The sequence below is a fragment of the Oncorhynchus kisutch genome, linkage group LG25 (genome assembly GCF_002021735.2).
Source record: "Oncorhynchus kisutch isolate 150728-3 linkage group LG25, Okis_V2, whole genome shotgun sequence".
Lineage (NCBI taxonomy): Eukaryota > Metazoa > Chordata > Actinopteri > Salmoniformes > Salmonidae > Oncorhynchus > Oncorhynchus kisutch.
Window position 1 is genome coordinate 13,828,998 of NC_034198.2, and position 24,150 is coordinate 13,853,147.

The following is a 24,150-nucleotide window of genomic DNA, read 5'->3' on the forward strand; positions in this document are numbered from 1 at the left end:
GCTGAGTAAACACTCCTCCAATTATAGCCAGTCAGTGGAGGAGCCAGTCGCTTGCAGAGGGAGACAAAAGTGTAAAAATGGACCCGAAGAGCATTGAGCTTAATTTAAACCCAGCTGGTGCATCAGAGCTACTGCTCCTCTCAAGCACAGATAAGAATGCCACAGCTTGCAGAACTTAAGCTGGGTTACAGCAGCTCCCTATTGTCTACAAGGAGGATAAACTTAACTCAGGTCAGCCAAGTTTTTTTTCTTTTCGGCCTCACAATCATGACCATTTAGTAGTGGAAGTCTCCAGACAGAGAGAAGAAAGGAAGGGGGCCTGTGGAAAATGTGACAGTTTGGCTGAGGGGCTGAATGGAAATCCAGAGATAATATTTTGGGCCAATTCAAGGAAAGCAACCGTTTTTTTCGTAGGGATCAGGATTCAGACAGTGTTGGTCACCAGAGGGATGGTCCTTTCAGGGGATCATTCAAATAGCAACACTGACCCCAAAGTTAGCGTGCCTCTGTTTGGCAGTCAACAGCTTTTGTACTGTGTGCTGTGTGTTTCTGTGTGTGTATGTAACCAACCTTCACTTTCTTCAAGCAAATGCAAAAGCTGGACTGGACAGCCGTGGTTGTCTCCTCGCCCTCCTCGCCCCACTCCAAAACAGCATGGGCACTTCTTCAGCACATGTTTTTTCCCCTGCCAAAAGCAGTGTCCTAGTATTCAAGTAGTCAAAATGTTGATTGGTTTTTATATAGGAGAAACCTTGTCATTGGCAGATAAAGCACTGATGAAATCATGGTGAAAGTATGAGACTCTGTCTGAGGGCCCCTCTGGGGTTGCAAAGGGAGGGTATATTACTGGAAGCTTTCAAAGTTTAGCAGAAACTGCCATCATTTTTTGTATCTTTCAAGGATTTTATGTAGTCTATCACAAGACATCTAGTTTCCCTTTTAGGTACTTCAGATTATCACAGGTGTCTAATTATCTCTGGACCTTTGTCTGGTCTTATCACATGCAAAATGTATAAAATAAATAATTAAGTTGATTTGAAAATAGAAACATTTCATGAAAGCTGTTAAACATTATCCTAAATATAAACAATACACTTAGTGAATACCATTGGTGTTTAATATGAGAGTTTCAGCATGAAATATCCTTACTTTTTTTTTACACACTTTTATTCTACTATGTCAATATGTATTTGCTGTCAATGTTTTGGCGTCAAACTGGAGGCAGTTATGGCAAAAAAGTCAATAGTTGGAAGAGTTCATTGAAAATAATGCCATTGGTGATTAGATACTTTTTTTCATTAATTAGTCTATTTTTTCTTGAACCATATGGTCTATCTACTAGAAACTCATGGACAATATGGACACAGATATAACAAAGGAATACTATATATTCATATATATTTTTAAAGTTATTAAAGTATAAATTATCAAAGTTAGATTGACATAGATTTTGTGTTAATTACCAAATGTGTAACGGCTCTCGTCGGAATGAGTGGACCAAAGCGCAGCGTGGAAAGTGTTCATGATTTTATTGATCAAAGAACAAAGTAACAAAACAAAAGCGAACAGTTCTGTCAGGTAAACAGATACTAAACAGAAAATAACTACACACAAAACACAGGTGGGAAAAAGGCTGCCTAAGTATGATACTCAATCAGAGACAACGATAGACAGCTGCCTCTGATTGGGAACCACACTCAGCCAAAAACACAAATAAATAGAAAACATAGAATGCCGGACTCCCAAACCTGAACCTATAGGGGAGGGTCCGGGTGGGCATCTACCCTCGGTGGCACCTCCGGTTCGGGACGTAGCCCCCGTTCCCTACGCTTCTGTGGAACCGGACCGTGGATCGTCGCCGGAGACTCTGGACTGGGAACCCCTGCTGAAGACTCCGGACTGCGGACCGTCGCTGGAGGCTACGGACTGGGGACCGTCGCTGGAGGCTCCGGACTGGGGGCCGTCGTTGGAGGCTCCGGACTGGGGACTGTCGCTGGATGCTCCTTTCCCTGAATCATCACTGGAGGCTTCGTGCCATGGATCATCACTGGAGGCTTCGTGTCATGGATCATCACTGCAGGCTCCGGGCCATGGATCATCACTGCAGGCTCTGGGCCATGGATCATCACTGCAGGCTTTGTGCCATGGATCATCACTGGAGGCTTCGGCCCATGGATCATCACTGGAGGCTTCGTACATGGAGCCAGAACAGGTCTCAGCAGACTGAGGAGACGTACTGACAGCCTAGTGAGTGGAGCTGCCACAACATGTCCTGGCTGGATACCCACTCTAGCTCGGTGAGTGTGGAGAGCTGGCACAAGACGCACTGGGCTATGACGGCGCACTGGAGGCATAGTGTGTAGAGCCAACGCAGGACACACTGGACCGTGGAGGCGCACCGGAGGTCTGGAGCGCAGAGCTGGCACAACTCGTCCTGGTTGGATACTCCCCGTAGGATACCGTGCGTAGAGCTGGTGCAGGATAACCTGGGCCGAAGAGAGGCACCGGAGGCCAGGAACGCTGAGCCGGCACAATCCCTCCTGGCTGAATGCCCACTCTAGCACGGCAACTGCGGGGAGATGGAATAGAGCATACCGGACAATGAATGCGTACTGGAGACACCATGCGCATTACTGCATAACACGGTGCCTGACCAGTCACACGCTCCCCACGGTAAGCATGGGGAGTTGGCTCAGGTCTAAACACTGACTCTGCCAATCTCCCCCTGTGCCCCCCTCAAAAAGGTTTTGGGGCTGCCTCCATGGTTTAACGCCTCATAACGTCTCCGTTCTGCTTTCACTGCTTCTATCTCCTCCTTCGGATGGCGATACTCCCCAGCCTGCCTCCAGGGTCCTTTCTCGTCTAGGCTTTCCTCCCAGGTCCAGTCCTCCTGACCACGCTGCTTTGTCCTTTGGTGGTGCATAGTTCTGTAACGGCTCTCATCGAAATGAGTGGACCGAAGCGCAGCGTGGAAGGGGTTCATGATTTTATTGATCAAAGAAACACGTAACAACACGAAAGCGAACAGTTCTGTCAGGTAAACAGATACCAAACAGAAAATAACTACACACAAAACACAAGTGGGAAAAAGGCTGCCGAAGAATGATTCCCAATCAGAGACAATGATAGACAGCTGTCTCTGATTGGGAACCACACTCGGCCAAAAACAAAGAAATAGAAAACATAGAATGCCCACCCCAAATCACACCCTGACCTAACCAAATAGAGAAATAAAACGGCTCTCTAAGGTCAGGGCGTGACAAAATGACTGAAGATTCTGGTAACTTTGGTAAATTACCGGTAGCTTTGCAATTCTAGTTAGAGCACTGAGGAGCCATGTTTGTCCAGGAGAAGCAGAAGGTTTAGGTCACTCTTTGTCAGGATGAAAGATGGAACTGAAAGGAACTGGGATACCATTTGGGATCCTTGGATTTAGGAGTGAATCAGGAAGATCAACTTTGCCTCCATAAGAAAGAAAAACATTTAGAGGGAGTCAATGAAACCAAATGTTTGAAACTTTGAAACTTTAAAAAAAATCACACTTTTGACAGATAACAATAAGTAACTTGTCAATTGTGAAATGACACCAAGTTAATTCAATGAGTTCTGTATTTTTGTATTTTTGTTATTATGTATAGAGCAGCTCTTGCATATGTACAGTTCTTATCTTTCTAGGAATGCTTGTAGGTGCATTGACATTGAAAAATATAATAGATTATTCCAGGCAGCATTTTAAGTTTGTTAAATGTACAACAAACAATGTCATTTTTAAAGATAAAATATCTACAAGTGCTTCTTGTTACAAAAATACATATTGTTCATTGCAGCACAGAGACGTTTCTAGGATTATTCGGTCTAAGCATTTACTTTGCTAACATTTAAAACCACTAGAGCTGGGTTTTTAGGGAAAATAAGAGATACCATTTCAAACAGGAAAAAGCACATGTGTGAAACAGGAAAGTACACAAGAACGCTAAAGTAAGCTTCAAAGTTTTACTTGCGGAGATTTGTAAAGACTTGAACTTGTAGGCCCTTCCAGAAAGTGGTGTCCAATCTGTCTATTGATTGGTTCGCACATAACTGCAAATGAACATCAACTTACTATTGACAGACATCTGCTGTATGGAAATTCCTATTACAGTGGCAAATTGCAAACGTTTTGTTTCCTACCAAGGAGACTTCAGTACTCTCAACGTTTGCCTACATTATGTTATAATTATTATGTCTCTGTTAAAATGTAACAGATAAAATACAACCACTGCTGTTTGTCTCTGCTCTTATTCTTTGGTGTTTCGTTGAGAGTGAGAAAAAGATGAATGGTATACAGTGCCTTCAGAAAGTATTCATACCCCTTGACTTATTCCAAATGTTGGGTTACAGCCTGAGTTCAAAATTGATAAAATTTATATTTTTTCTCACCCATCTAAACACAATACCCCATAATGACAAAGTGAAAACATATTTTTTGACATTTTATCAAATGTACTGAAAATGAAATACAGAAATATCTTGTTTACATAAGTATTTAAACCCCCGAGTCACTACATGTTAGAATCGCCATTGGCAGCGATTACAGCTGTGAGTGAGTCTCTCAGAGCTTTTCACACCTGGATTGTACAATTTGCACATTATTCTTTTCTAAATTCTTCAAGCTCTGCCAAGTTGGTCTGCCAAGCCATTTTCACGAAGATTTAAGTCAACACTGAAACTAGGCCACTCAGGAACATTCAATGTCTTCTTGGTAAGCAACTCCAGTGTACTTGGCCTTGTGTTTTAGGTTATTGTCCTACTGAAAGGTGCATTTGTCTCCCATTTTCTGTTGGAAAGCAGACTATACGAGGTTATCCTCTAGGATTTTGCCTGTGCTTAGCTCTATTCCATTTATTTCACTCCCTAGTCCTTGCCAATGACAAGCATACCTATAACATGATGCAACCACCACCAAACTTGAAAATATGAAGAGTGGTACTCAGTGATGTGTTGTGTTGGACTTGCCCCAAACATAATGCCCTGTATTTAGGACGTAAAGTTAATTTCTTTGCCCCATTTTTTGCAGTTTTACTTTAGTGCCTTATTGCAAACAGGATGCAAGTTTTATAATATTTGTATTCTGTACAGGCTTCCTTCTTTTCACTCTGTCATTTAGGTTAGTATAGTCGAGTAACTACAATGTTTTCAGCCATTGAACTCAGTTTTCAGCCATTGAACTCTGGGACTGTTTTAAAGTCACCATTGGCCTTATGGTAAAATCCCTGAGCGGTTTCCTTCCTCTTCGGCAACTGAGTTAGGACGGATGCCTGGATCTTGGTAGTGAATGGGTGTATCGATACACCATCCAAAGTACAATTAATAACTTCAGCATTCTCAAAGGGAAATTCCATGTCTGTTTTTTCCCCCTGCATCTGCAAATAGGTGCCCTTCTTTGCGAGGCATTGGAAAACCTCCCTGGTCTTTGTGGTTAAACCTGTGTTTGAAATGTACTGCTTGACTGATGGACCTTTACAGATAATTGTATGTGTGAGGTACCAGAGGTGAGGTAGTCATTCAAAAAATCCTGTTAAACACTATTGCAAAGTCCATGCAACGTATTATCTGTCTTGTTATGCACATTGTTAATCTATCATTTATTTAGGCTTGCCATAACAAAGGGGCTACTTATGGACTCAAGACATTTCAGCTTTTCATTTTTTATTCATCAGATTTTTTTTCTTCTCGGGAAAACATCATTCCACTTTGACATTATGTGGTATTGTGTGTAGGCCAGGGACACAAAATCTCATTTTAATCTATTTTAAATTCAGGCTGTAACACAAAAACATTTGGAAAAAAGTCAAGGGGTGTGAATACTTTCTGAAGGCACTGTATGTGAAGAGGGAAAAAGCATTTAAAGCACTTGTGTACTGATCCACCAATAGATACAAATGGCAAGGGTTATCGGACCCTGTAACGACAGTCTGGGACAGTTTCTATACGGCAACAACAATAAATTAATGTTAAGCCATCCGGTAGGACATACAGCATAGTAGCAAACAGTCTATACAAATCTCTGCTATGTACAAGTCAACAATAATGCCCAATACGTTTACATAGTGCACAAACACACAGCTACACATTTCAGACAGTGTAGGTGATATTCAGCTCCTTCTAACCTTCTTCCGCCATATCTAGTCTTACAGTACTTGTATTGCTTAATATGCGGTAATAACATCAAAATGGCATGGAATGGAAGAATATAGCTTATTGAGATAGGGATATGGTAGGTATGGTATCCATAGCTTCCTTGTAGTTGTATGTAGACTATATATTGGGGCTGTTGAATTCACTATTCGGGATTTCATATGAAAAGCAGTTTGAATTTCGAAGGGCACTGCACTGAAAGAGGCATGTGGGGAAAGGCACTACCGTAGTTAAAAACAGGAATAAGGGAGGGAGCCATGTAAGACACGAAATCCAGCATAGATAAGGTGGAATATTATGAGCTGTTTGCCAGTGCGCACACCTGTCTTGTAATATCTCTGTTGTGTTGCGTAACAACAGACTACTAGCCATTTCACCTTGTATTATTAGGGACACTTCAATGTGCTATAGAATTAAAGGGCATGTCTTCACTCTTCAGTCAATTACATTTCGGTACTTAAAAAAAAAGAATCAATATGTCATGATACACAGGCATGCTCTCAAACCCTTGATGCGTTTTTGACAAATGAAACGCAGACAGTGAAACTGAAGGATAACGTATGAGAACAGAATGAGATTAGAGGCAATCACGGATTACTGCATGCAGATGATAAGAAGATGTGTGGTCCTTGTCTCTTGTGCCAGGCACATCCATTCATTGTGTAGTCTGTCAATGGGCTGTTAGTGCAGGAGTAGTCCCACATCTCCCTCCATCAACCAAAGTCTATCCGTGGGCGATATTCTAGTACCATTGGGTAGTCCTGAAAGAGAGAGATGACATTGATCACCCTTGGACAGGATCCATTACAATGGAGACAGTAATCAGAGACTAAGGAATGTAGATGTTCTAGCATTGTAAGAATACAATATATACAGTACACTTACAGGGAACTTGCTAGTTAGAACACAAAAACAACACAATCTCTACAGATTGTAGCTTCGTAGCTACAGTAAGATGTTCTGCAGTGAGAGAAGAGCACTAATGCAGGTGAGTGCAGAGCGGTGGGAGTGTGATGAGGAGAGAACAAGTCTGATGCCAGAGCAGGTGAAAGTGAAAGACACACTCCACAGACATCACATGCAGCAGCCCTATTTTTAGACAGGCAGGCAGGCAGACAGCAGTGGTAGGCATGAGACACTTATGTACAATCCCAAAGAGAACGGAAATGAGTCGGCCCACACTGACCCAGTTCCTGGTCATTTGGTCCAGGGGAGGACAGGAATTCATTCTTGGCATCACAGAGCTGTCACATATTCTGCACAGATAGAGAATTCCTAAGAGACCAGTCAGATTATCCCTGTCTGGTACAATCAAAGTGGGACGATCTGGCCCAGATGACAAATTTGGTCATGTGAGATCAGTAATACTGTCATCTGATCTTTTTCTTTTTTTAACATGGATTTCTTCACTGTATATAGTTCTTCTAAGCTAAAAGCGCTTTACTGATTCCTTCCTGGGACTCTGTTCTTGGCATCAGAATGTTCTGCATAAGGCCTGAGGACAAGGTTATTTTAAGCTTGCCAAAGCCTGTATTTAATGCAAGCCTAAATTAGGGATGGATCGACGTTTACAGAATGGTTACCTGGAGGAAAATGGGGGAGGGTCATGCTTTTTCAATTTCAGTCAAGGGGAGGTTTTATTTGATTTTTAATCTAGTCCAGCGGAGGGTCATGTAATTTGTAATTGATGAAATTCCAATATTTCTCAGTGTTTTAGAATTAGTTGCTTATTAGGCTATACAGTACATTTGGAATGTATTCAGACTCCTTGACTTTTTCCACATTTTGTAACGTTACAGCCTTAATCTAAAATTGAATAAATCGTTTTTTTCTAATCAATCTTCACACAATACCCTATAATGACGAAGCAAAAACAGGTTTTTAGAAATTGCAAATGTATATAAAAGAAGGATTCAGAACCTTTACTCTACTTTGTTGAAACACATTTGGCAGTGATTACAGCCTCAAGTCTTCTTGGGTATAACAATACAAGCTTGGCACACCTGTATTTGGGGAGTTTCTCCCATTCTTCTCTGCAGATCCTCTCAAGCTCTATCAGCTATTTTCAGGTCTCTCCAGAGATGGTCGATCGGGTTCAAGTCTGGGCTCTGGCTGGGCCACTCAAAGGCATTCAGAGACTTGTCCTGAAGCCACTCCTGCATTGTTTTGGCTGTGTGCTTAGGAGTGCTACAGAGATGGTTATCTTTCTGGAAGGTTCTCCCACCTCCACAGAGGAACTCTGGAGCTCTGTCAGAGTGACCATCAGGTTCTTGGTCACCTCCCTGACCAAGGCCCTTAACCCCCGATTGCTCAGTTTGGCCGGGCGGCCAGCTCTAGGAAGAGTCTTGGTGGTTCCAAACTTCTTCCATTTAAGAATGATGGAGGCCACTGTGTTCTTCCCCAGATCTGTGCCTCGCCACAATTCTGTCCTGGAGCTCTAAGGACAATTCCTTTGATCTCAAGGCTTGGTTTTTGCCTTGACATACACTGTCAACTTATATAGACAGGTGTGTGCCTTTCCAAATCATGTTCAATCAATTCAATTTACCACAGGTTGACTCCAATCAAGTTGTAGAAACAGGATGATCCATGGAAACAGGATGCACCTGAGCTCAATTGTGAGTCTCATAGCAAAGGGCCTGAATAAATAAGGTATTTCTGTTTTACATTTTTAATAGATTTGCAAACATTTCTAAAAACCTGTTTTCGCTTTGTCATTATAGGGTATTGTTGTAGATTGATGAGGACATGTTTTTATTTAATCATTTTTGAATAAGGCTGTAATGTAACAAAATGTGGGAAAATGTAAGGGATCTGAAAACTTTCCAAATGCACTGTATATTGATGTGTGCCTGATTCCGCCCCTCATCTCTGATTCTCTGCTGGGCGCACAATATCAATTGTGTCTATAGGCTATTTAGTGATGTCTCAATCAAATTATCCATAGTCTTTAGGCTATAGGCTATGAAGTGCATGCTCTGAGAAGCCTGGAACAAACGTATGTTTCTAAGATAGCTGCCAAGATTGTGTATATAAAACTAGGCTGCATTGCACACTGCAATGGATATTCCAACCCTGCTCTGCTCTTGCTGATCAAACTTTGATAGCTTGCTATTACTATAATTGATTTTTAATTAAAAAATAATATGTTTCTTGCCCATTATGTATTTATCAGAGCTCGATTTCAATCAATCAGATTTGAGTAACTTACATTGTGGTGCTGAAACTTGAAGCAGCAGCCGCAGTACAATCTATCGGAAATGGACAGCTCATGGTGCTGAAAGTAGGCAAATTCGAGTAGGCATAATTCATTTCAACCGTCTTCATTTTAATTAGACTTTACTAACAACAAGAGGGCTTTGTGTTGGAGCCTATTTCTTCCTATTTTAGAAATAAGAGGTAGGCCTACCTGTTAGACAGATTAAATTAGGCTATAGGCTGCTATTTCCATAGATTCGTCAGGCAATTCCTCCACCCACTATGCACTCTTTAAATAGCCTCCCTCCGTATCAGTGAAGCTAAAACCAATACTCAAATTAAGAGGGTATGAGAGGGTATGCAATAGGCCTACCTTTTATGAAAGAAAATGGCAAAAAGCACAGGCCTACCTTGTTAGCTTAAGATTTGTATTTTTTTTTTTACAGATCCGATTATATAAAACTATCTATATCAGCCCTTTGGTCCGTGATGCTTTATGGTAGAATCAAGCTTTAAAATACCTGGGAAAACCGTGACTCCGATGCATATAGGGATATCATTGTTTCATTTCTTTGACATTCAGAGGCTGACTTTGCTTGGGAAGTAATCCATTTTTGTCACTAGCAACTGATTAAGCTATTCACGTTCTGTACAATAAAATATGTTTAAACCCAGACTTCTTTTACAGAAACACTTGTGACCTCTCGTTGGGTTAAGCCACGGAAGAAGAGTAGCTTAGCAGTTAAAGCTTACATTTTTTTCTGCATTGGAAGGCCTACTCTGTCTGGGGTGGAAAGGTAGGCCTAACTTTTGAAAGTACCATGCTTAGATTCCTAATTTGCAAACAGGGACAGTTTCGTTACACTGATTTGGCATTGGAGAAATATGATAAGATGATCACATAGGCCTATCTCTCTGTCCATTCTTAGCCGGTAATTTAGTTGATTTGTGTGGTAATAAAAAAAGATTCCGCTAACATGTAGAATTGCATGAAATGTTTATTTAAAAAAAGGCAATTTTTTTCTCAGACCTGCAAAACAGATGCTTTACTATAAAAGAGATCTTTCCACCCCTACTCTTGTCCACGGTGGTCTGCAATCCCACAACCTTCTGGCCCGCAGCCCTGTGTGCTATCAAAATTCCCATGTTGCCATGTAATGCTTACAAAACTGTTTCTAACTGCATATCTAAGGCTCTGCTATCCACTTTGTTTTAGTTATTCTTTTGGGTAATGGGGAGGGTCACTTTTGATATATTCTTTTGTTTTTAGGGAGGGTTTAGGTAAGATACATTTTGCTGAAGGGGGGGGGCATCCATTTTCATTTCAAAGAGTTATTATAAATAACATTTCATCTCTTAGCAGAGTATCATTCAAAACAGGGGAATCGATTGAACTATTAAAACTGTACAGTTTACGAGGCCTTAGGTGCGTTGTACTGTGTGTTGAAACCAAACTGGGACAGAAATGGTCTTTGCTGCTGCTAACAGGACGCCTTCATTAGAAGGTCCCTCTATTGAGCCAGTGGTAATGAGCTATGGCTGTGGAAGAGGAGTGTCAGGCAATGAGCCCAGGAACAGGCACCCTGCTAGGGCAGCTGTCAGGGGCCTTCACTGCTTTCCTCACCTGTCTCCCTGGACCAATACAGCTATTCATTGACCTGACCCTGTGTTGCCGGAGCCCCGATCAGCCCATCCAAAAGCGACAATCATCAGCAATGAAATTAGCAGCCAAGGCGCCTGGCCAGCAAAAGTGATTTTGAGGTCAAGCTGAAGTGTGTTAGTTAGCCTAGCATACTGTGCAAAGGACTTGGGGTGCTTGGTTATTTTTATGCATGGTTGACTGAAGGTCCAGATGTAGCAACCAAAACGTGCTTTTTTTTTTGTGAAGTGAACAAAGTGGGTAAATTCTGAATTCATTGAGGAAGAGAGGTAGAAATACACTATGTGCTGTATGTCAACTGCATTTTACCATGAGCTACCAATACCATACTAGCCTTGCAAATGTCTCCAATGGTGTTTCGTACCATTGCAACACAAGGAACCACCAATTTAACTCACCGTACTTTTGATGTGAACCTATAGTACCAGACACATTTTAAAGGTGGCCTGTAAATCAGCTCTATAAACCGTGCCACTGGTACAGTGTAGGCCGTCATTGTGAATAAGACTTTGTTCTTAACTGACTTGTCTAGTTAAATAAAGTAAAAAAAAAAAAAATGATCCTCCTTGCTGTGGCAGATTATACAGTAGAGTGGCTGTGGACTTCAGACGTCTAACCAGCTAATCAGCTTTAAAGCCAAGCAAAGCAGCGACTCACATGGAGACTAGACTCCGGGACCATCATTCAGCAGCCACAGTTTATCCCCATGGCTAGAAAGGTACAGGGCTTAGCATCTTTCAAAACGAGGGGAACAGGGGGTTGGGCATTGATATCATTTGGGGCTTTTACTTACGGTTTCACCGCGAAGTCTCCACCGCGTCATGTAGATGAACTCCATGGTGTGGTCTTTTCCCATGATCTCCCCGTTGCATAGGACGTCTAGCTGTGAGGGGACACGGAGGCTGGTGACTAAAAGGTAGACGGCGGGACATAGTGAGAGTATATGCTGTTTGAGAGGACGACTAGAGCTAGGACAAATCTTCCTTTCTTATACTGGTCGAACGAACAGAAAAGCTCTGGGGGCCCCATGTGCCTGTCATCAATGTCAAAAGGATTTGAATGAATAAATCACTTTTACAGTAGCCTTCAAAAAAAAGTCCTTCCTGAACCTTTTTCATTTCCATATGTACTAGGAAGCTAAGTATTTGTTTCTTGGGCTTCAGGAATGTGTCTGAAAAAGTGCCTCAGGCCTTGAAAAAAATGTTTTACTGATTGAAAGTAAAGGGAGATCTGTAAACGAATGGGCACCACTGCAAGTGCTAGTAGATACCCATGGACTCCCGGTCATTGCGCTAACGCTAGTTATCATTGGCTCGTGAAACAACCTCTAACGTCCTTCATACTGGACAGAGAGACATAAAAATGGAATCCAGGAGTTCATCTGACACTGGGGAAGAAGTTAAAGGGCCTCATTGCCAAAATCCCAAAGTATCCCTTTAATAAGTTAGAAACAACAATACTATGCACCCACTAGTGGTCAAAAGGTTTTTGGCGCTCCAAAAATAATGTACGGTACTGTATTTTGTGGGGTGGAGTTACAGTACCATTTGAAATACAGAAATTCTTTCCCGCCCACATTTTCGCACAATGCACCAATATTTACAGTATATACCTGTGCTTGAAAAACGAGAAAAAGCGGCAATCGTACTGTTTGTCCATCTTGAGATGCCGTAGCCAGTATACACTTCCTCAAAAATGTCTGAATTATTCTAAGATAACTCCAGAAATCAGTCATTCATTTTGACATTTTGACACACACAAAAATACTCGAGGCAAGCCGAAGTTCGGAGCCGAAGTCTACGCCCCCTTGTCGATCATTGATCAAGAATAGGGATTCTTGCATGTTTGTGTTGTGTGTGTTGTCATTCAACGAGAGATGACTCCTTTTCATGCACATTTTCTCACTTGAGAAATATTGCACTAAACATCTCAGTTAGATGTAAAATTGCGTGACTAAGATCTCAAAAATGTCAAAATTAATGACTGATTTCTGGAGTTATCTTAGAATAATTCAGACATTTTTGAGGAAGTGTATACTGGCTACGGCATCTCAAGATGGACAAACAGTACGATTGCCGCTTTTTCTCGTTTTTCAAGCACAGGTATTTTAAAGGAGTATGCAAGCACACTCGTTCGGCTAGGCGCCAGCCAAACCAAAGCATGCTGAAGCCTTAAGGACAGACTCAGTACAGCAGGGGGCCTGCAAACAAGGCCAGAACTTTTACCCACAACACCAAACACACAGGAGAGACTCTGCGGGAACAGCTACTGTATGTGAGGCCCAAACAAAACTGACATAAAAGGATAAATATTCAATAGCATTTATGGCTTAATATCTGTCATACAGTAGATACATACGAAAGGGTATAGAGCACATATACAAAAGCTTCATTTCTTACCTCATAAGAACTTGGAAGCTTCAACTTCAAGCTGAGAAACTTCTTGATTGTTCCGACTGTCACTCGAGTCGAGCAGCGTATAAATTTCTTCATTAAGCCCTAGAGGAGGTTCAGAAGATTACTTTAATGATTCAGGCACATCTCCCTTTTCTTTTCTTTTTTACTTATGTGAAGAGCATGCAAATCCAAACATTCAAACAGCCATTTTAAGGTAAAAATAAATAAATAAATCAACGAATGTGTAAATTAGGAATAGTTTGACACCTTTTGTACCTTTTGGTGCAGAGAAACTCCTTCTATATACCTAAAAACAATATATAGGACATTTTCTATGGTCCTATATATAACCTTTATGGAGAATGGTTCTTTAAATAACCTTTCACACTCTCAGTCTTTGTAAAACCATATATGTTTTTAAAGAATTCTGGTTTAATAGCCATATTATGTTGCTAAAATTCCATAGCTTTCATTATTGTGTTTACTAACAAGTTGAATCAGGTTGTGCTAGCTCTGGAACAGCTGAGGGTCCCTGAGGAGAGGATTGAGAACGACTGACTTAGTCAACCGTTCTCAATTGACACAAGGCCATATGTGAGTCTTTCACAAGACACCGTCACTGGCCATAGGCATATATAATATGTAATAGAATAACACAACAGATTTTATGAACCGGAATGACTCTCACTCACGGTTGCACAAAAAGAGCTCTGCACAAACCACGCCCCAAAAATAATATAACGAGCCACTGCCCCTACATCTTAATTATCACAAAAAGAGGAAATAACCCTTTTTAAAAGTGCAAAGAACCATTGAAAGGTTCCAAGGGTTATTTTGGGTCAGTATGGTTCCACATAGAACCACCACCCTTCCCAAAGAACACTTGAGGAACCCTAATTTTTTTGTATGTAGTATGCCTCAATTTGAAACCAATTGTGAGCCTCTCCTCTCTCCAAATATTCACTGTTCTGCCAACCAATTACGAACAGCAACACCACTGTTGCAACGAGGACCACTATTTTCATGAAAACAACTGCCTAATTAGTGATGGACTGGATTAACACCTGCTGATAGAGGAGCGTGTCTGACTGAATGACCTGCTCACAATGGCAGCCCAGGAAACAAAGGAAAAACCACAGCGTCATCGTCTCTCTATATTCTACCAAACTCACATTCTGCGGTGTTAAGACAGTTAGAGGGACGTAACGGAGTTAGCTTCGTAACACTGTACCTAACCAAATCAGCCTAAAAGAGGGGGAGGAATGAGGTTAGGGAGACAGGGAAGAGGGTGAACGTGGAGGAAAGAGCAGCAGAGAGGCGCTACAGATAGAGCTCTCCCCCGCGACTTACCCTCACAATGTTCTCTTCCACCAGACTGTTGTTACGTAGACAATCCAGACAGATGGCTATCTGAGGGTCACTCCTGTGGTAGTCTCCATCTCCACCGTCATCATTCTCGGCATCCAGCCTAGACCTCTTTGATCGGGGGCCATCTTCTATGACAAAAGAAATGGATAAGCATGTTATACTTATGTGTGTGAACAAGAGCACGCACTGTGCGGACACAAGTTCAGCTTGCTTTATCTTGAATTTGTTTAAAACTGTGAAAAGACACTTCACAATAAGCATGGGTTTGATTGATCCTGATGTCTTTCGCTTTTCACTTCGAAATGCAAAATCATAAGGTAAGACCTTTGGGACAAATTGTCTATCATCACATTGTCATGGAGATGGCATTTAAGTCTGGCGGACTGAATCCATCCACCTTTAGTCGTCCTGTGGTTTCCACCTGTATTATACCTCATCAACAGGCTAATCTTGTCGATGCCTTGTAGAGTGTGCCGTCCCTCCTCCTCTTGTTCCTTCTCTCCCTCTCAGCCTCATATGACTCACAGCCACCTACAGTCGTGTGCCACTGCAACAATAGAACCTAAGTCGTACTGTAACTCCTTCTCTCTCTTTGTCGCCTTGCTGATCCGTCTCCCACATAGAGCCTCTTTACCTTTCACCTCAATAACCAATCACAGCCCACCTCTGCACACCCAAGCCCAAGGTTAATTCTGGTCCCCCCTGAGGGTCTTGGTCTTCATGGATACTAAATACAGATCTTTTACCTTCTCCGTTCTCCTTCGACTTTCGACTCCTCCAGAACTCAATCTCCTGCTGTTGTTCCTCTAGTCAATAAGCAAAAACAGAGAAGATATGTATACACAGGGCAGGGCTCTATGATAAAAACAATTACAAGGAGAATGTGTGCTCCTAAGTTTAAAAATATATGAGCACACAAAGAAATTTAGGAGCACAACGAAAAATATTTGGGGTATTAAAGCGGCAATCTGCTGCTGAACGATAACAAAGCTGTCCCCGTCACTGTTTCAGTAAAAGGTTGAGGGATGGGGATGGAGCAATGACTGTACATATAAATGGACAAAACCGTTGATCACGTGACACCATTCATTCCTATTTGAAGAATCAGTAGCGCATTGAAGCCAATTAAGTTGGTTAAGATGGTGTCTCATGGAGACATAACATGCGCAGTTTGAACTAGTCAAGGAAGTGACGTTGTAGGCTAGCTCAGTTCTGCCCCCTCTCAGGATACTTCTTCTATGTGCGATTTTTAAATAATCGGTTCAAGGACATACTGTACATCTGGTGTATTAGAAGCAATTATTGGTACCATGATTGTCTTCAAACATATATATATATTTACACGAAGATTGACCAACGAAATTGCCATCTTTTCCATTCACCATAATGGGAATCCTGTTTTCTGCTAACAATGCCTGCAATACCACGGTTGGACTTGATCTACCGTGGCTTCAATGAGAAGGGGCAGTCGGATTATAATTTTAACCATGTTTTGAGGCTATACAGAGTTACTTTGTTTACATTGACTTTGTTTACAAACAATGGGGATGTACTAACTGCAGATTGCCCCTTTAATGATACGAATTGCCAGCAATGACAAAATACACGGTTTAGGAGCACCAGAACAATAGATTTTTAAGATTGAGATATAGCCTTGGACCTATATGAATCCTAGCTACGTTTGAAGCTCATCTCCCGAAAAAGCTCTCCTTTTTACTTTCTTTCTGTGCCACCACATTTTTGCGTACTGCTGAGGCTGCGGGACAGCGAAGAAATCATTACAATAATTATTACCTGGGCAATTTATTTTCTAGGGGCACTAGTGCTCCCAAATAAGAATTCCAGGTAGCACAGCAAAGTATTTATATGCCCCCAAAATGGTAGCACTGTAGAGTCCTGCAGGGCAGGAGTTATATCATTCAAGTCGAATGGAAAACAGCTTGAGTAACTCTTAGGCCTTACTATCAAAGGCAAGATTTATATCTGATGTTGGTGGATACTAAAATGACTTCACTCACTTTCTCTCAGCCCAGGCACGAGTTTGAAAATGATTTCCTCTAAAGTGTTGTCCAACCTGGCGATAGAATGAGACGTCAAGGAAGAATAAAAGTAAGTACACTTACACACACACACACACACAACCACAAACCCACACACACATTCCCAGACATTGCATCTGTGGGCTGGGTAGCTGGGTGGCTGAGCACTGGGTGAGGTCTTCAGCTGAGACCTTGGCTCCAGAATGGTGTCCAGCTGTTGCCTGGATCTCACCGCAGCCAAGCTCAAGTTCACTCTATCCTCCCCCAGCCCAGCCCAGCCCACACCAGCCTTACAATCTCACAAGTCAAGTAGACAACTGAAGAAAAACTGCCAAAATCCGGCTAGGGCCAGTTCAGAAGCGCAAAGGCCAGCATGTTTATACTTTACTGATGGTTTTGATATATTCATCTATTCAGTAGTATACATTACGATCCTGTGATTCTCAAAAGGAAAACATAAATGCAGATAAGATTCTGTCAAATATGTCAAATTAGGTGAATTACCTTAACATCTCCAGAGGGTTGGTTTCGTGGACTTGAATGCCACATTTGGGGCAGTCGTTGCTGTCTTCAAAGTGTTGGACGATGCAGCTTTTACAAACTGTTGACAGAATAAAAGGAGATCGAGACAAAGACAAGTTGACCATCTCAAAATGCGGACCTAAAGTAAATATGGATTTTTTTTTTATCACATCATTCCTGTGTTAAATAAATGCCACGATGACGGCATATTCTCTTTCCTTATCCCTTTCGCTCAGGTAATCTCCACAATAAAATGATTCTCAATTGAAAGTAAAGTTTAAAACCCAAAAAGGAATAGCACTCTTAACATCTCATCTCTACAGTTTCAACTGGATAAACAGCAGAGTGTCTGTTGAGCCTTGAAACATGACTAAAAACTCGGGCTTGCAGTTGAAATTTAAACTGCGGACCGGGCAGGGAGATAAGGAAATAGTGGGTATAGCCTGGCCAGTTCTATCACACACATTGATCACACAGCCAAGGTCAGCTGCAGCCAATACCACAGAGCGCACACACACACACACACACACACACACTTGCATGTACACAGACTGTATGTGCAATAAGGCACACGGACACACGTACACCATCTATGAGGTGGTACACGATGTACGGTCTGATCGTTCTTTTAAGAACACAAACCGATTCCATACAATACTGACCTAAGGATTAAGCCGACGTCCCACAACGGGGATGTCGTCAAATCGTCAGATAAAGATACTGATCAACAATATCTGCGGAAATACAGGGCACAGTCTCCCCTCCTAGCAATTGCCATTGTCAACACGACGCATACTCTATGTACTTGTGCACTATGCACCGACCTTATAGCCTACATAACAATCCTCGCAAACATACAGTAGTGAGTTGCTGTCGTACTTAAGCAACCATGACTGCCAAGGGAAACGATATGTCAGGACAACAGCTTACATGTTCTTTCAATAGCCAGCACCACATAACTGCGCATGACACATATGAGACAGACCTCACTGTGCACAGTAGTGTGTAATAGTGGCAGATGTTCTCTTCAGACGTTTCCTATATGCATACATGCAATTGCATGTAATTCACATGTAATTGCATTCTGAATACTGTACTTTATACAGAGACTTGGAACCACGGGCCACTTTCATAATGGAACACTAGTGACTTTGATCATGTTTAAATCATGTTTACATGCTGCTTTACTCATGAAATCCTGTACAGTTGAAGTCGGATGTTTACCTACACTTAGGTTGGAGTCTTTAAAACGTGTTTTTCAACCACTCCACATATTTCTTGTTAACAAACTATATTTTTGGCAAGTCGGATAGGACATCTACTGTGTGCATGACACGTGTAATTTTTTCCAATAATTGTTTACAGACAGATTATTTCACTTATAATTCACTGTATCACAATTTCAGTGGGTCAGAAGTTAACATACACTAAGTTGTCTGTGCCTTTAAACTGCTTGGGAAATTCCAGAAAATTATGTAATGGCTTTAGAAGCTTCTGATAGGCTAATTGACATCATTTGAGTCAATTGGAGGTGTACCTGTGGATGTATTTCAAGCCGTCATATGGCTCAGGCAGGAGGCGCGTTCTGTCTCCTAAAGATGAACGTACTTTAGTGCGAAAAGTGCAAATCAATCCCAGAACAACAGCAAAGGACCTTGTGAAGATGCTGGAGGAAACAGGTGCAAAAGTATCTATATCCACATAACCTGAAAGGCCGCTCAGCAAGGAAGAAACCACCATAAAAAAAGCCCGACTACGGTTTGCAACTGTACATGGGGACAAATACCGTACTTTTTGGAGAAATGTCCTCTGGTCTGATGAAACAAAAATAGAACGGTTTGGCCATAATGACCATTGTTATGTTTGGAGGAAAAAGGGGGAGGCTTGCAAGCCAAAGACCACCATCCCAACCGTGAATCATTTAAAGGTAATGCTACCAAATTGTACCTTTATTTAACCAGGCAAGTCAGTTAAGAACAAATTCTTATTTTCAATGACGGCCTAGGAACAGTGGGTTAACTGCATGTTCAGGAGCAGAATGACAGATTTGTACCTAGTCAGCTCGGAGGTTTGAACTTGCAACCTTCCGGTTCCTAGTCCAACACTCTAACCACTAGGCTACCCTGCCGTGTATGTAAACTTCTGACCCACTGGGAATGTGATGAAAAGCTGAAATAAATCAATCTCTCTTCTATTATTCTGACATTCACATTCTTAAAATAAAGTGGTGAAACCTAACTGACATAAGACAGGGATTTTTTACTCTGATTAAATGTCAGGAATTGTTTAAAACTGAGTTTAAATGTATTTGGCTAAGGTGTATGTAAACTTCCAACTTCAACTGTATATACTGTATTCTATTCTGCTATATTTTAGTCAATGCCACTCCGACATTGCTCAATCTAATATTTATATATTTCTTAATTCCATTATTTTACTTTTAGATTTGTGTGGATTGTTGTGAATCGTTTTTAGATACTACTGCACTGTTAGATACTACTGCAATGTTGGAGCTAGGAACACAAGCATTTCGCCACACCCGCAATGACATCTGCTCAATGTGTGTATGTGACCGATACAATTTGATTTGATTTATAGTAGATGTTACAACAAAAACAGTCTAGACTAATGTCAAATATATATTTTGCTGGAGATCACTGAAATTCACTGCCATGCACACTGAAAGAGATCATGCAACAGCAAAAACGTACTGTACTAGGCAGCAGCTGATATTTTTCATTATTGAGATTATGGCTAGGGGTCAATACAACTTATATGACTGTAAAGAAGTGACTTTGCCCTCAAAACAAACAAATGCATTGGACACAAACAGCTTATCCTGTGTGGAGGATATTTGTTGTCATGGTGACTGAACCCACAGATGACTGTGTTTTACCCTGATCACTTGAGATGTGTCATTCATGGGAGCGAGATCTGCCGTTCTCCTCCAATAAAACACTCAGTTCAGATGGAGGAGGGCAGAAATGAGAGAAGGATGCCATGTAATATGATCTGTAAATCATGCAGGATATGACATCGATGAGATCAACAGAGGGCTTTTTAAAAATTCATTGCTGTGACTGTGCAAGGCTGTGGCATAAAACAACAAATAGGACAGCCAATTGATTCTGTGAGCTCTGAATTCCAGCTACTCTAGCACTTTTTAGTGGTGCAATAGATGCCGTAAAGATTTCGTTTTTTAAGTCACACTACACCCCAAAAAAATCCTTAGGATATTTCTGCATAAAATCCTTGTTAGATATCATTTCTAGTAAGGGAAGTTAGGTATAATGCATATATATTAGGCAGAACTAAATAGAAATCATACAAATATGCATAGTGAAAATGTGTTGTTTTTCTGGTATAGCCAGCTCCCATTTCCCACAGGCCTACATTACATGATGTCACATTACATGGTGTCATTATGAATGAGGCACCTGAGAGAGAGAGAGAGAGAGAGAGAGAGAGAGAGAGAGAGAGAGAGAGAGAGAGATTGAGTGAATGAGGGAGAGAGAGAGATTGAGTGAGAGTGAGTGAGAGTGAGAGAGAGGGAAAGAGAGAACAAGGGGGAGGGGGGGCTTACAGGTGTGCAGGCACTCAGTCACCGTAGTGGGCTTGATCAGGTATCCTTTACATACGTAGCATGTGATAAAGTGGTTGAAATCCTTGACCAGGTGCTTTCTCGGCGAGGTCATCTTGGACCAGAGCAGGAGTGTTGATGGATGGGAGTGCTGTGTATTTGGGGGAAAGGAATGATGGCAGATGGGGGCTGGAGGTCAGAGTTCACAGGATTTTCTGAAATGCTCCACACTTCTGGGTTTTCCCCTTCAGTCGCTTCATCTTAAATCAGGCTTCCCCTCCAGGGAGATATCAAGTGTGCTGCATTTTCATCTCTGTGGTGCTGTGGGTGTCTGTGAATGAAAGTAGAAAACAGCGTTGTTTGGGTATTTCCCAGGTTACGTGCTTGATATTTGAAAATGTGTGACCACAAATTCAAATGCAAATTGCAAAGTTGTATTATTTCATGAAATAGAATACATTTGACCAAAACAAATATCATGGATAAGCTACAGGCAGTGCTTGACTTGGACAGGAGCTGACCGGAGCTAAGTACCGGCACCTCAAATGTTCTACTGCTTGAGCTCATGTTCCTCTTATAGAATATTATCTCAAAAGTCTTGTGGAGCTCCTGCACCTAAATATGAACAGTACCGACACCTATTTCATTACAAGGCAAGGCTACAGGTGCATGTAACGTTTCACCTTTATGCCCCGCCCCCTTTATGCTTTTTTAAAATCGAAAGCAACTTCAGTTCCTTCCAAAGATTGTTATGACATAAGTGTATAACCCCTTCATTGGCACAGTAATAGAATTGAAATAGTATTTTCAAATCCAAAGTTTGGAGAAAGGCTACTTCGGTTCGCCAACTCAAGCGGAACGACACAGAAAATCGAGATCTCTGCTTTCGCTATTAGCTAGCTATGGTCATTATGCTGTTGCATGATCCCAGAGTTCAATACCAGGTAAACCTATAACTAGTATATTCTGAGAAGAAATGTCATATGATATAATTGTCACAAATTTGATTGCTGAAAAATCCTCAATTGGCAGTAAGGAAATCGAGGATTGTCCCCTTTACAGTGACAAAATTGGTGCTTATGTCCCTCATCATCACCAGGAAACCATTCGCGTCATTCTGTCAACCACGGTATTGCGCGAATTACATTATGGTGAGTTTATCATACCCTGAAAAACTGACTTAAGATTCAGCCTAACTGTGGGGACCGTACAAAGATAATTCAATCACTAAGATAATAAATAAACTAGCGCCACGGCACACATTTGACTATGACCAAAAAGCACATGTCTAGAACTTGATAGCCCGTATGACACATGATCGCATTCCCAACCCACCCCAAACTTTACTATCACAGCACCTACGGAAAAAAGATACGCACAAGCATCGTTTTCTCGGCTTCTGAGTAGCGAGTAGTAAACGCATCTCTTACATTCCAGTTCAAGGCTCCATGGTCGAGATGGTGTGATCTTATCCGACAATTCTATCTATATACGCTGTATGATGTGGGCGCCGATGTTACATTAATGTAGGCTAGCACTGAATACGGAACTGGTTTCAGAATAGATGATAGGAAAGGAGCGGAGGAGGATCCAGCGCTTGTTTACGCATTGCTGCTTTATTCATTCCACGACAGATACCCTCTGATTGGACACAAACTAGGGCGCAGCCTTCAATTACCAACTACTCTAGTCCAGTAACGCGTAGTCTATATAATATGATAAACACAAGGCTCCTGAAACCTGTTCATCAACCCGAGCAAAGGCATGGTATTGATTGATGGACTTGTGGGCCTATAGATCTGAAGTAGCCTGGGCTACCTAGCCTATAAACATTCAAACAGTATTCACCAACATATAAAACAGATTTAGCTTACATATCCACTTGTCTTCATAGCTTCATATAGTGTTAGTGTTGATAAGTAGCCTGATATGACCATGTTATTACATCGTTTAGATATAAAATAGGACTGGCCAGTATCCAGTTATTCAACATATGTCCAAATAAAAACATTTAAAAACATATAATTTGCTATATTTCAGGAGTAACTCTTATTCCTAGTGAATTCATTTTTGTAGGTATCAATAAATAAGTTGATATGTGTCAGCCACCTTTCAGCCCTTTATGAAAATAAGAATTTGTTCTTAACTGACTTAACTAGTTAAATAAAGCTAAAATATATATATATTTTTTAAATGTCTTAATTGAAAGGACATGCCCGCCATTCTGTCTAGGGGTGTGTTAGGCTACATGTGGGCGGATCATGCCTTCATAAGGAACCCAAAACAACTGCTGAGGTTGGAAACAGAGATATAATTACTCTCTAGCGGCTGTGCTAAGGGCACATTTCACATACTAGAACTCACATTTCTTTATCCCTTCAACCTTATTCTCAACCGTCTGATAGTGCATGTTTTGACGATGGACTTAGAAGTGGATATGAAAAAAAATCTTCACTTGAACTTGGTCAACTCCCCCAGCCTTCCTGCATCAATTAACATCATTTGTATCCCTTTGGGTTGCTGCAGTTCAGTGCTGTGGCACACTTAACTTTGCCCACTCAGAGGGCTGTAAGAAAACTCACAATCAGTCACCAAAGATATGGGATCAAATGCAGGAATGCAGTTGGTGAGGTATTAACATGACACCATTCCTGTTAGTAGAGACCTTGGAAGAGTAGGAATATGAAAATAAATAGCTAAAATGTAAACAGATGAAAAAGCAAGAATTTTGGAAAGATGTCAGCAAACATCTTTCCAAAAAGAGAATAGGGTAAAACATTTTTTTTTAATTAAATCAAATTATTTTGATTGAATTGTTGACAACCCGCTTTATCAGGCAACATACATTGGTTAAACTGCATTTCATGAACCATAGGCTCAATTAATCAATATTCAAACTTAAGGTTGCCTATAATAGTAAGAAAAACAGCACTGTCATATATTATCTCAGAATGTAGTCTGAACATGTAGTAGGACAAATGGTTGTTGAACCTGGATCAATTGAAATGTAAGAAAACCATTTTGAGGGACCTTGCACTATACACCACCTGAAAATGCATTAATTTCAATTTAATTTAATATTACCATTCATGTGTTAACATTTGACATTAGTCCTCATTTAACAATGCTAAAGTAATTTTTCTAATATTGTTGAGATAAGTGAAATGCTATGAATTATACAACAGGTGGTTTGGAATTCCCATTGTTATA

The 24,150-nt window shown here is 41.2% G+C and overlaps 1 protein-coding gene across 3 annotated transcripts; it reads right to left on the reverse strand.

Annotated features, from left to right (window-relative positions):
- Window positions 1-1,512: 1,512 nt before the first annotated feature.
- On the reverse strand, window positions 1,513-22,529 carry LOC109870407 (polycomb group RING finger protein 5-B). Of its 3 annotated transcripts, none has more exons than XM_020460907.2 (9): window positions 22,371-22,529; window positions 20,944-21,271; window positions 17,343-17,439; window positions 16,818-16,873; window positions 15,546-15,605; window positions 14,782-14,924; window positions 13,435-13,533; window positions 11,829-11,918; window positions 1,513-6,938 (listed from the first exon to the last, which is right to left on the reverse strand). In XM_020460907.2, exons 2-9 carry the CDS (start codon window positions 21,053-21,055, stop codon window positions 6,891-6,893), a joined length of 705 nt encoding a protein of 234 aa, XP_020316496.1. In that variant the 5' UTR covers window positions 21,056-21,271; window positions 22,371-22,529; the 3' UTR covers window positions 1,513-6,890. The 3 variants fall into 3 exon arrangements, with proteins under 3 accessions (XP_020316496.1, XP_020316493.1, XP_020316495.1); XM_020460904.2 differs by having other exon boundaries at window positions 14,782-14,927; window positions 22,371-22,527; XM_020460906.2 differs by having other exon boundaries at window positions 14,782-14,927; window positions 22,320-22,527.
- Window positions 22,530-24,150: the final 1,621 nt, after the last annotated feature.